This window comes from Drosophila yakuba, chromosome 3R, assembly GCF_016746365.2.
Source record: "Drosophila yakuba strain Tai18E2 chromosome 3R, Prin_Dyak_Tai18E2_2.1, whole genome shotgun sequence".
NCBI lineage: Eukaryota > Metazoa > Arthropoda > Insecta > Diptera > Drosophilidae > Drosophila > Drosophila yakuba.
Window position 1 is genome coordinate 11,314,639 of NC_052530.2, and position 10,831 is coordinate 11,325,469.

Below are 10,831 nucleotides of genomic sequence, written 5' to 3' on the forward strand. Positions count from 1 at the left end.
AACTGAGATGTTTCGTCGACCCTTTGTTATCCACCTGTTAAGTACTTGGTATCCACATGTAAACCACCTGTAAACCACCTGCTGAGTACCTGGTTACAGCTGAAACCAGCAGTCCTACAAACAGTGAAACAAACTGCGTATTACCAAGGCAACATAGCTTAGAAGTTTAAATAACAGGATACAAAGGAACCAGAATTATTACTGTTGTTCTTCTGTTGACCACCTGTTACTCAGCTGTCGTTCACCTGTTACTCGCTTGTTACTCGCCTGTTACTCATTTGTTATTCAACCGCTATTCACTGCTATTCACTTTCGTTGCAGCTAACAGCAACTAGTCCTGTAAAATGTGATCTTAACAGAAAACGAAATAGGAAAGCGCATTGAGAATTCAAAAGCCTAAAAAGCTTATTAATACTTCTTGAATACCAATACCAATCATTTTTTAGCAAACCTTTCGTTTTGCACCCCTTTTTTATATACAGATTGTAAACATAAACTTACTCACTCGCTTATCAACAAGCCGAGGCACACTGCACATTCTTTATTCCCCCAAACATTTTGCTGATAAGGGTCTTACTTCGCTCTATTTTCCATTGCTCTCTGGATTGCAAATTTTATTAGGATGCTGCCCGCCTTCGTTTGCGATTCGAATCAGTGCGATTTTAAAGTTCCGACTGAGAAGACTTCACATAAAGCACGCATATGTTTTTCGGATCACGGAAGCTGATCTCAATGATGCTGTTGTGGGTCATCGTGGCTGCTCTTCTGACGGGTTGCGAGGCCAGAAGTGTTGTGGAAAGGCGTGATTGTTCCGAGAGCAATGGTCGCTCGACCAATGTACCTATTGCAGACCTACGCCTGCAGGAGTATGCGGATTTCATGAAATCCTACATGAACCAAAGTGTAGCGCCCTGCGAGAATTTCTACGAGTACGCGTGTGGAAATTATCGGAACTTTAAGCCGGATCGGTACTCCACATCGAGAAGGAGCAACATGGGCGACGTGTCTTACACACTGATCGACATCACGGATCAACTGGTGAGCAGAATGGACCTGGCGGAGGCACTCAACGTGTCCAGCGAACTGGCGGTGGCCCAGCGATTCTACAACGCTTGTCTGGAAGCAGAGCTCCATCCCTTCAATGCGGCGGATCCCGCTCACTTGAGTCTAATTCGATCGATCGGAGGATTTCCCGCTGTGGATGGAGCCGCCTGGAATGCGTCCAGCTTCAACTGGATCAACATGAGTGCCCACCTGGCCAACTATGGAGCCAATGGTCTGATCCGCGAAGCGATCCATTTAATCTATCCATTTAAGCCCTACACCAAACTGCCAGAACTGGGCTTTGACCACATCATCGTGCAGGAGGAAAACATCTCGAGCAACACCACTCGCGCCTTCCGGCTGAACGAAGAGCGAATGCACGGATATCTCCGGGCGTTCGGATTGCCGGAGGGGAGGATTAGGGAAGCAATTGCTGGGGTCTTTGCCTTCTGGCGGGACGCACTCGAGATCCCGCAACAGTGCGAAGTGTTTGATCCCTACCAAATTAAACGAGACTTTCCCCAATCGGAGTACTACTACAACATCTCGTGGAGCGGACGCCACTCCGCAGAGAAACTATTCTGCGCCTTTTACTACGTGGAACTGGACAAGGTATGCGCCCAGCATCGCGAGGCGGTGGCCAACTACTTGGCCATGCAGCTGCTCTATAGATTGGATCCTAAGCTGAAGGCGCCCAAGTACCAAAGCAACTACTGTGCGGTTACGCTATTCCAATCCATGAGGATTCTGTTCAACAAACTCTATATGGCCGTGGGTATCGAACACGTATGATCCGAAAACCAAGTGATCTCAATCGTTTTGTATTACAGAATAATTTCAGCGAGGAGAAGCGCCTGGAGATATCGGAAATCGTCCGGGAACTGCGAAGGAGTCTGCGAAAGACGCTTGAGGACGCCGAGTGGCTGGATGAGGAGAGTCGGGCGAGGGCACTGCTAAAGGAGTCCACCATTACGTCACGCATAGGTTCGTTCCAGGATGTCGCACTTTCGGATCGAATAATCCGAGAAATCAACAGTCTGAAGATCATCGATGATAGCTATGCGCGGACCAACATCAATTTGCAGCACCTGGCTGTAGAAATCAAACGGTTTAGCAGTCGTCACTATCAGGAACTGGCCAATGACACCAAGCCCCAGAAGCTCATCATAGGATTGCAGGTGTCAGCGGGCTACTACACGCCGGACAACTCCATCAATGTGATGGCTGGCATGGTGGAACCGCCGATATACCACCGCCACCTGCCGCTCTCCCTGAAATTCGGCACCTTGGGCTTTATCGTGGGTCACGAGCTCATCCACGGCTTCGATCCGACCAGCTTCAATTACAATAGCAACGGTCAATTGGAGCCCTGGTCGGAACAATCGCAACAACTTTTGGAGGATCGCGCCGAGTGCTACATGGACCACTATGGCAAGTACTTGGTACCGGAGATCAAGCGGCGGGTCAACGGAAAAACCACACTGGACGAGAATGTCGCGGACAACAGTGGACTCAGACAGGCCCTGCTGGCCTACCGCAGCCACAAGCAGCAGCTGCTGGAACAGCCGGGGCAGGAGAGGATCAGCGACACATTGCCGGGCCTCGACCTGACGCCAGAACAATTGTTCTTCCTGGGATTTGCCCAGCTATTTTGCTCCCACTACGAGGAGGAGCACTACTGGAAGGTTCTCACCAACGAGCACACCTTTGACAAATTTCGTGTCCTGGGCGTTATGTCCAACAGCGAGGACTTCTTCCAGGCCTACAACTGCTCCGTGGGCAGTGGCATGCGTCCTGTTTCCAAAACGTGCCGACTTTGGTAGTTCATCGCACTAATGAATCGAAAAATAGTTGTTATCAAATTTAAAATACATTCTTTGAACCTATTGAAAGTAAAATTTTGAATAATAACGTACGAGATGGTTTAATTTTTTGGTTGGGAATATTTGAATACTTTTTATAGACACAATTCTACAAATTAACTCTACACGCACGCAATGGCTAACATGAATGGTTTGAGTGCCGTCTGTAGGTGTATCGAAGTTTCGCACCCCGTCGCACTATTCAAATTTAGTCACATCTCCGCTGCGCGCTCGGTCACTCTGTTTCTCCTGACAATTTTGTGCATGACAATTTTGTTCAACTGAAACTGCCTTTTTTTGTAACGAAAACAGGCTGTCAGTCAGAAGTGTTCCGGCTCCGTAAACCATAAACCAACGATTCGCAGCAGCAACATAATGTCGGCAGCAGCAGGGTGAGTCTACAACCGGGAATCTCGCCCCTCAACGCAAGCCGGACCATCTTTTTGTGGCTTCTTTGTGCGTCGCGTGCTTTGTCGCTGCGGCGGCGTCCATTTTCGAACTCCCGGCCATGAAAAACACCTAGTTTTCGTTCGGATGCACCATATTCTCGCGCTCATCCGCTTGCCCAAGCGTTGGCCCAACGGTGGGCGTGTCCTATGCGCATCTGCATTGCGAACTAATTTGTGGAACTAATCGGAGGGTCCAGTCTTTGAGGTTATGTTCTTCGGCTGGCGCTAATGCCGTGCATTTTCGGCATGGACTTTCGCCTGGGCTTATGGTTTATGCAAATGGTCAGCTCGTTTATTTGCATAGTTCGTGCACCCGCTTCCAGAATGTCCGACGCGAGTTGCTATGACACCGGAAGTCGCACAACGCACCACCCGACACCGCCAGAAGCCCTTATTTATGTTTACCCAACTTGATCCTTCTTTGCAGCTCGATTCCGCCTCCAGTTTCCTGGGCCCAGCGCAATGACCTGATCTACGTCATCATTGATGTGGAGTGCAAGGACATTGAACAGAAGTAAGTGCCCCCATATTTACTATGCCCATGCCCGCAGTGGATCCTAATCCCATTCTAATCCCAACACAGAGTTACGGAAAACAGCTTCACCTTCAAGGGCGTTAACGTTCTGGATCCGTCGAAGAAGTACGAGGTCACACTGAACTTCCTTCACGAGGTGGATCCCGAGAAGGTGACCAGCAAGAACATTGGCCGCTGCCTGGAATTCACAATACCCAAGAAGGCAGCCGGACCCTACTGGTCCTCGCTGACCACTGACAAGACCAAGTTGCATTTCCTTAAGGCCAACTTTGCGAAGTGGCGCGATGAGTCCGACGACGAGGAGGGTAAGATCCTTCATCCATAAGATATCATCCAGCAATCCCACTCATTCAAACCCATTTCGCAGGCGAGCAAAAAGACAATGGCATGTTTGGCAATTTCCTTAACAGCCCTGGTGGCGACTGGAACAACAAGTTCGACGACTTCAACGTCGATGACGAGGAGGAGGACTCGGATGACAACATCCCGAGTCTGTCCCAGAACGACGAGGATGATGAGGAGGGCGGCGAGGGTGATAAGGAGAAGAAGCCAGCTGCCTAGACGGTCGCTCAGATGGTGTCTAGCAATTTGGCGTAGTCGTAGCGTTAGCCGTGGCTCTTATACCATAAGTCAGCACACGATCACAACACTCACTCCTCACATACACACCAGAAAACAAAACGAAGAAGATACACTCAATCACTCATAAGAACATCCACAAACGCATGCGTACATAAAACACTATTCCAATCAAAGAAAAACACATTTAATATAGCTGAATATAATGCGTATTCAGAGGAGAGATGTTAACAAAAAGCAACACAAGGAACAAGATGATTTGGCGCCGACAAGGGAAACCATAAGTTTTACGCTAGAATTTAACAACCAGAGGAAAGCTACAACCAATTTATTGCAAAAATCAGTTTGCAGTTTATTATTTTTGTTTCCTGTAAATAAAGGAAATTAACAATAAAAAAATGAAAAACTTAAGCACGTCTTTTTATTTGCAATATTTACGAATTTTAAAACATGTTCTAGAATTTTCTGTATGGATAGACCCGGAATGCGAAGTTCAGAAGCCAAGTCCTTTGTTGGTAACTGCCATAGGGAATCATGGCGATTAATCAAAGAAAATATGGGTCAAATTGTTTTTAGGGATATCCCCAATAAGTGGTTTTAAAAATTAAGTATGTAGGTAGTTTTGTTCTTTAAATTTTGCGCCCACTCAGGTGCGTGTTGTTATGTTGGCAACACTGTTGCTGTGACGACGCGGGAAAGAAGAAGCACAATTGAAATGCCAAGCAAACAAACAGTTTTCACTCGAAATAAAGGACTTGCTTGTCAAGCGATAGAACGATAAAGCAAGGAATAAGATTCCCCTCAACAAACATTATGAAACCCGCTGCGATTCCGGCTAGCGAGCGGCGTCTGGCCTTCGTGGCCGAGTGGTACCATGCCGAGGCTGGAATCATTCGCACCTTCCTGATCACATACTATGTGTCTGACAAGGCGGTGGAAGTGGTGAGGATTGCTAGCTAGTTGATTAAAGAAACACATCTATACACAGTCACGTACTCCCCCAGTTCGATCAGCGCAACAAGCGCACATTCCTGCGACGCACCAAGATCCCGGAGCTGACCCAGCGCGACTTCTTCGTGGGCTCCAAAATCAATGTCTTCGGCCGGCAGTTTGACATTGTGGATTATGCTGATGACACTACGCGGACCAACCTGGCCAAATACCGCAAGAAGTAGGCTAGATCTCTGCGAAAGCAATCCACTCACTAATCTTTAATTCCTTTCTCCTCAGAGGCTTTGTTCTGCTTAAGAACAACATGTGGACGAAGCACCTGGGCAAGTTTCTGAAGACGCTGATTGAGAACAAGATTAACATAAACCAGGGCATAATGGTCCAGTTCTCTCCCAAAATGGTAACTCAGTTTCTGTCCGGCAAGGACAAGACGGATGTCTCCTCTTCGTGAGTAAAGCGGGAATGCCCAGAAACACATGTAATCTTCTTAATTTCAGAGTCTTAATGAACGAGCTGTTGGCTGGCCCGGCCATTAGCCTGGAGCTGATTGGCGACAACGTCGTGGAGACCATCAAGGCCTGCGTCCAGTACAAAAGCACAGAAGGGGAAGCTTCCAGTGTGAAACTGTCGCCCAGTTTGGAAGAACTGTTTGAAAGTGAGGAGATCCGTTATGGATTCTACTACTCTGATAACGACGAAGACGTGGAAATGGACCTAAAGTTCTTCTTTGAGGCCAGGCACAGCATTATTAAGGAATGTGTATTTAAGAACACAACGCTTGCCATCATTAAGCCGCACAGCATCAAGGATGGTCTCCTGGGAGACATAATTTCCGAAATCCTGTCCAATGGCTTCCGGTTAAACGCCATGCGCATGATTCTAATGGCGCGTATCAACTGTGAGGAGTTTTACGAAGTCTATCGCGGCGTGCTGCCCGAATATATACCCATGGTTGCGCAGTTAGCCAGTGGAGTATGTATGTGCATGGAGATTGCTTGCGTCGATCCCGAAAAGAAAGCTGCTCAGGAGTTCCGCAACTTCTGCGGTCCCATGGATCCGGAGATCGCCAAACTGCTGCGGCCCCACACGCTGCGCGCCAAGTTCGGCAAGTCCAAGGTGCAGAACGCCGTACACTGCACCGATCTGCCGGATGACTCGAACCTGGAGCTGCAGTATATGTTTAAGATAATCGACTGACCTTAGTTTAGTTTTTATTTGTTTTCAGTTAAATGCATGTTTGCCTGTGTGCGTTTATCAATAAATTACAAGTGCAATGGAAATACTAAAGCATTGAACCCTCTTCTAGATGCTCCCGCTGCGGCTAGTAGTGGGCTTATCCCGGTCCTCGCCTTCGCTGTCCATTCTCACATACAGCCCTCCCTTGCGCTCCTGCAGAGTGTAATCGAAGGCCAGAAGAGCATAAAGGATTATGCAAACCACCATTATCACCGCGTAAAAGAAGTACTCGGCCATCTGTGAGCTTAGCATACCCAGCTCGGTGACCAGAACCACGATGAGATTGCCGAAAGCATTATTGAGGAACCAAGCCGCCGTAACCACCGACTTCATAGAGGTCGGCGCTTGGGTGAAGGCGAACTGGAGACCCGGAATGGAAAGCAGTAGTTCGCCCATCATGAGCAGCAGAAACTGTGGCAGTTGCCAAGCGATGTTCACTGTTTGGAGCGGCGAATTCTTTGAATATGGCGGATTAATCAACGACCAGATGGGGTATCTCTTTACTCATGCTTACCTTTATGCGTTCCTGCAAGGCGCCCGCACAGAAAAAGGCGCCGGCGGAGAAAATCCCACCCACAGTCACACTGTGCAGCGGCTGGAGCTCCCAGTTGAAGTAGCGCCGCAGCAGAGGCACTGTTATATACTGCCACAGCGGGATGAGCATGAAGAGAAAGATGGGGCCCACGGCCTTGGCCTGATCCGGTTGGATGGTCACGCCCATTACTGTGGTATTCATCTGGGTGGCCTGGAAGGTCCAGCTGGAGTCCTGTTGCGCCAGCAGAGCAAAGTAGAAGGGCAGTGGGATAAACAGCTTGGATATCTAAGAAAAACCAAGCTCTTAAGTTGAAGTAACTTTCATATAACATAACTGATCAACTAACCCTTAAAACTTTGGACACATCATTAACGAATCCCATGTCGTAGGCTCCAATTGCATTGTGCAGCCAGTAGTTGGAGCGCTTTGGCGACTTGCGACGTCGCCACTTCTCCACAAGAGCAGTCTTTATGCAGCCGCAGAACTTGAAGAGTATGTTGTCATTGGACAGCTTTTCGGACTTGTAAAAGCATTTTCCAATCAGGAAGATAACTAATACCACAGGACGCATTAATTACAATAAAATAAGGAGTGAATACGGATAGTTACTTACACCAGGCCATCAAAAAGGCTGCGCCAAGGGTGCCGAATACGGCCGGATAGCATTCCGCCTTGTCGAAGCACTGCGTATTAGCCCTTACCAGCGGCGGAAGGATCTTACTCAGGAAGATTCCGAAATAGTAGACGAAATAGTAGAAGGAGAAGTACTCGGCCAGATGGACGCTCTGTTCCGGCAGCCTGAACTGCAGTGCACCCAGCGAGGTGATGCAGGCTCGTATCGATCCATTGCCAACGGCGATAAACAGAAGAGCGATGGACACCAGCAAGCTACAAGATGAAGTGGAATAAGGTATACCCTTCATCTTAATCCTTTGCGAGTACTTACACCATCGGAAGCCCCATGGCCGGCAGGGATGTCAGTGTGAGCAGTAACCACCCGAAAGCGTAGATAAAACTGAAGCCGGATATCGTACGCACATTGCCTATATAGCTATCCGCTAGGATGGCCCCAATGATCGGGCAGAACTGGCCAAAAAAGTTGAAGATGTGCAGCACCACAGTGGAAAAGCTTTCCGTGAAGTTGAGATCGTCGCGCAGATAGAGTGCGAGTACGGCTGGAATCGAATATACGTTACGTACATATGTAATAATCCGTAATCGTGGGTCAGGCTGCAGTCAATCTCGAATTATTGACCATGAAATAAAGGTTGTTTCATTGAGACATAATAATTCTTCAAGCCACCTTCTTAATGATGGATGTTTTTAAAGATTAATATGAAGGGGAAAAATTCCAAGAATCATGGTTAACAATAATATAAGGTATATTTTTTTCCTAAATCCAAAAAGATATTACTTTTTAGGATTTTCTATATATGCAATTGAATAGCAAGTCTTGTTCCTGCCCATTATTCGAACCTGATTCGAACCTAATTTTCTTGCATCTTATCTGTGCCCCTCATAAAATGCATCATCACAGGTCTTTTGACTGTCAATAAGACCTCCTTGTGTTTATATTTCTGCGCCGCTGATAAGCCTGGTTTCGGAATTTTTCAACCAGACTAGCCGAATGCTTGTGCCGGACCAAAAATCACTTATCTGCTTTTGGATGGAAAACAGGGAACTTACTGCGAATGCCGTTGGCCGCAAAAGCCTCAAAGAACTTTGTGGCCAGAACGAAGAAGACGGCTCGTGGATACCTGTACTCCATGCGGATGGGAGGGGGAGCAAATCCATAATTGGGCAGGGAGCTGCGATGAGCCCGCTTTAACTGGGCCTGTTCGCCTCTCCAGCGGATCCACTCCACGTCCCGTGCCTCGCGTTCATATCCCACCTGGCTGAGCTCCGCCAGCGCTGGCAGGGCTAAATGTAATGTGGAGACAGAGGATTACCTGTGGTTCTTGTCTTATCTTATCTAGCAGCCAGCTGCAGACTCACTTTCTTCGCTGCCGATTTCCGTAGCGCGAAACATTTCAACAGCCTGCACGCTTAATCCGACGTAAACCAACTGAACCGGAGAGGGAGCAGAGACCTGGGCCAGTTGTTGACTTGAAAGCGCTTCAGACTGGATCGGGTTACAGAGCTGCGGCTTTTGTGGGTCGACGGCGGTTGCGTTTGGTGGGCCACAACAAGCTCTATTGTTTTAAGCGACGGATTTGTGCCGCGACAGACGACCGCTGCTCAGGGCGGTCCAAGAGCTACTAAAAAGTCTCTTCTCCGCCAGAATAAACAATGAGATAAAGGGCAGTCAGCGATGCTGCCCGATGCAGTTACGATGGTGCGCGTTCTTAAAACTAGGGAGTTAACGCCAACGACACAGGTTATCTGCCACAGCCTGCTGATAAGAGGAAGCCACGCTTGGCGAGGCAAACATAGTCACGGGACCCGGCTCAGCTGACTGACAGTCTGACCCAGCGGAGATAGGATGTGGGGGTGCACACAGTTTTGATCTCGTTTTGTACAATGGATTTTATTAAATTACGCACAAGAAATTATAACTAGAAGTGCTTGGAGTCGAGGCCAGAGGCTGGTTGGTTGATGACGATCCATCGATGAAATTCGCAATTCCTGCCAAATGAGGGAAACACACGGAACAATAAGGCCGGTGGCCAGTGGTGCTGATGATGCACTAGCCTCCGGAGCACCTCACACCAGTTTCTTGGCCTCAAAGAAGCTCTTGAGATGGCGCATCTGCCAGAAGCCCATGCAAACCAAAACGACGGTCTGAGCCAGCGACCACCACAGCACTCGGGAGTTGGTGCTCTCGCTGGTGTGACGGAAACGCTCCTCGCGGTATCGCTGGTAGTTCTGCTCCTTGGTTATCTGCTCCACCTGGTCGAGTAGCTGGCGGATGCGCAGCTGCAGCTCAGTCAGCTTCTCTTTCTGCGCCACATTGGCGTAGTCGATAGCGTGCTCTCCCACCTGGATGTCCAGGTGAACGCGCAGCTGGGCACCACTGAACCACGCGGTGCTGTTCGAGTACATACAGATGACGTGCTCGCCGGGAGTGTGCGACGTGAACGAGATGCGTCCCTGTGAGCTGTACACGCGGGACAGCACAATCTTGTCGTCGCTGTCGCGTACCTCCACATGCATACCGATGCCGGGAGACGAGGGCATGAATCCATTAGAGCGCGGATCGTACAGCTCCACCTTGTAGTTCACTGCAGGAGGACAAGTTAGTCGATGGGTAAAACTTCCAAGTTGGCACTAGGCGCTGGCTCACCAATCACAGTTGTCTCGTCGGGAACCTCCTCGATGAAGCACTTGCGCTCCGTCTCCGATATGTGGAAATACAAGCCGCAGGCACTGTGCAGGACGCACAGCATCAGGGCCAGGCTGATGAATTGGTCGCGCATTTTCGGCTTTTTGCAGGGACTTTTTCGAGTAGTTGTTTAATAAAGTTAAGCTCGCCGACACGTCATGAGAAAAAGTGCCAGATCAAAGTCAGAGTGTTTGGCATAAGAGATGGCACCGTGATTGGGCTAGCTCACGGCAACTCACGAAAGGGATTCTTTTATAGGAATAGTACAAAAGATATATTAAAATCTTTATTCAAACAGGTGCGCAGTTAAAAAATATT

At 48.6% G+C, this 10,831-nt stretch overlaps 5 protein-coding genes across 5 annotated transcripts; 3 read left to right on the plus strand and 2 right to left on the minus strand.

Annotated features, from left to right (window-relative positions):
• The first annotated feature begins 649 nt into the window (after window positions 1–649).
• On the plus strand, window positions 650–2,959 carry LOC6536401 (endothelin-converting enzyme 2). Its single transcript, XM_002096947.3, has 2 exons — window positions 650–1,815; window positions 1,875–2,959. Exons 1-2 carry the CDS (start codon window positions 703–705, stop codon window positions 2,865–2,867), a joined length of 2,106 nt encoding a protein of 701 aa, XP_002096983.1. The 5' UTR covers window positions 650–702; the 3' UTR covers window positions 2,868–2,959.
• A 163-nt stretch (window positions 2,960–3,122) lies between these two features.
• LOC6536402 (uncharacterized protein CG16817) lies at window positions 3,123–4,880 on the plus strand. The gene is made up of 4 exons (XM_002096948.4): window positions 3,123–3,298; window positions 3,783–3,869; window positions 3,939–4,195; window positions 4,258–4,880. The coding sequence occupies exons 1-4, from the start codon at window positions 3,282–3,284 to the stop codon at window positions 4,449–4,451; spliced, it is 555 nt and encodes a 184-aa protein (XP_002096984.1). The 5' UTR covers window positions 3,123–3,281; the 3' UTR covers window positions 4,452–4,880.
• Window positions 4,881–5,167: 287 nt separating this feature from the next.
• Window positions 5,168–6,700, plus strand: LOC6536403 (nucleoside diphosphate kinase 7). The gene is made up of 4 exons (XM_002096949.3): window positions 5,168–5,411; window positions 5,474–5,640; window positions 5,700–5,867; window positions 5,918–6,700. The coding sequence occupies exons 1-4, from the start codon at window positions 5,283–5,285 to the stop codon at window positions 6,615–6,617; spliced, it is 1,164 nt and encodes a 387-aa protein (XP_002096985.1). The 5' UTR covers window positions 5,168–5,282; the 3' UTR covers window positions 6,618–6,700.
• Window positions 6,596–9,449, minus strand: LOC6536404 (peptide transporter family 1). The gene is made up of 7 exons (XM_002096950.4): window positions 9,187–9,449; window positions 8,878–9,111; window positions 8,138–8,366; window positions 7,805–8,079; window positions 7,538–7,743; window positions 7,171–7,476; window positions 6,596–7,112 (listed from the first exon to the last, which is right to left on the minus strand). Exons 1-7 carry the CDS (start codon window positions 9,218–9,220, stop codon window positions 6,723–6,725), a joined length of 1,674 nt encoding a protein of 557 aa, XP_002096986.1. The 5' UTR covers window positions 9,221–9,449; the 3' UTR covers window positions 6,596–6,722.
• Window positions 9,450–9,699: 250 nt separating this feature from the next.
• On the minus strand, window positions 9,700–10,701 carry LOC6536405 (transmembrane emp24 domain-containing protein eca). The gene is made up of 2 exons (XM_002096951.4): window positions 10,475–10,701; window positions 9,700–10,412 (listed from the first exon to the last, which is right to left on the minus strand). Exons 1-2 carry the CDS (start codon window positions 10,605–10,607, stop codon window positions 9,895–9,897), a joined length of 651 nt encoding a protein of 216 aa, XP_002096987.1. The 5' UTR covers window positions 10,608–10,701; the 3' UTR covers window positions 9,700–9,894.
• Between the last annotated feature and the right edge of the window lie 130 nt (window positions 10,702–10,831).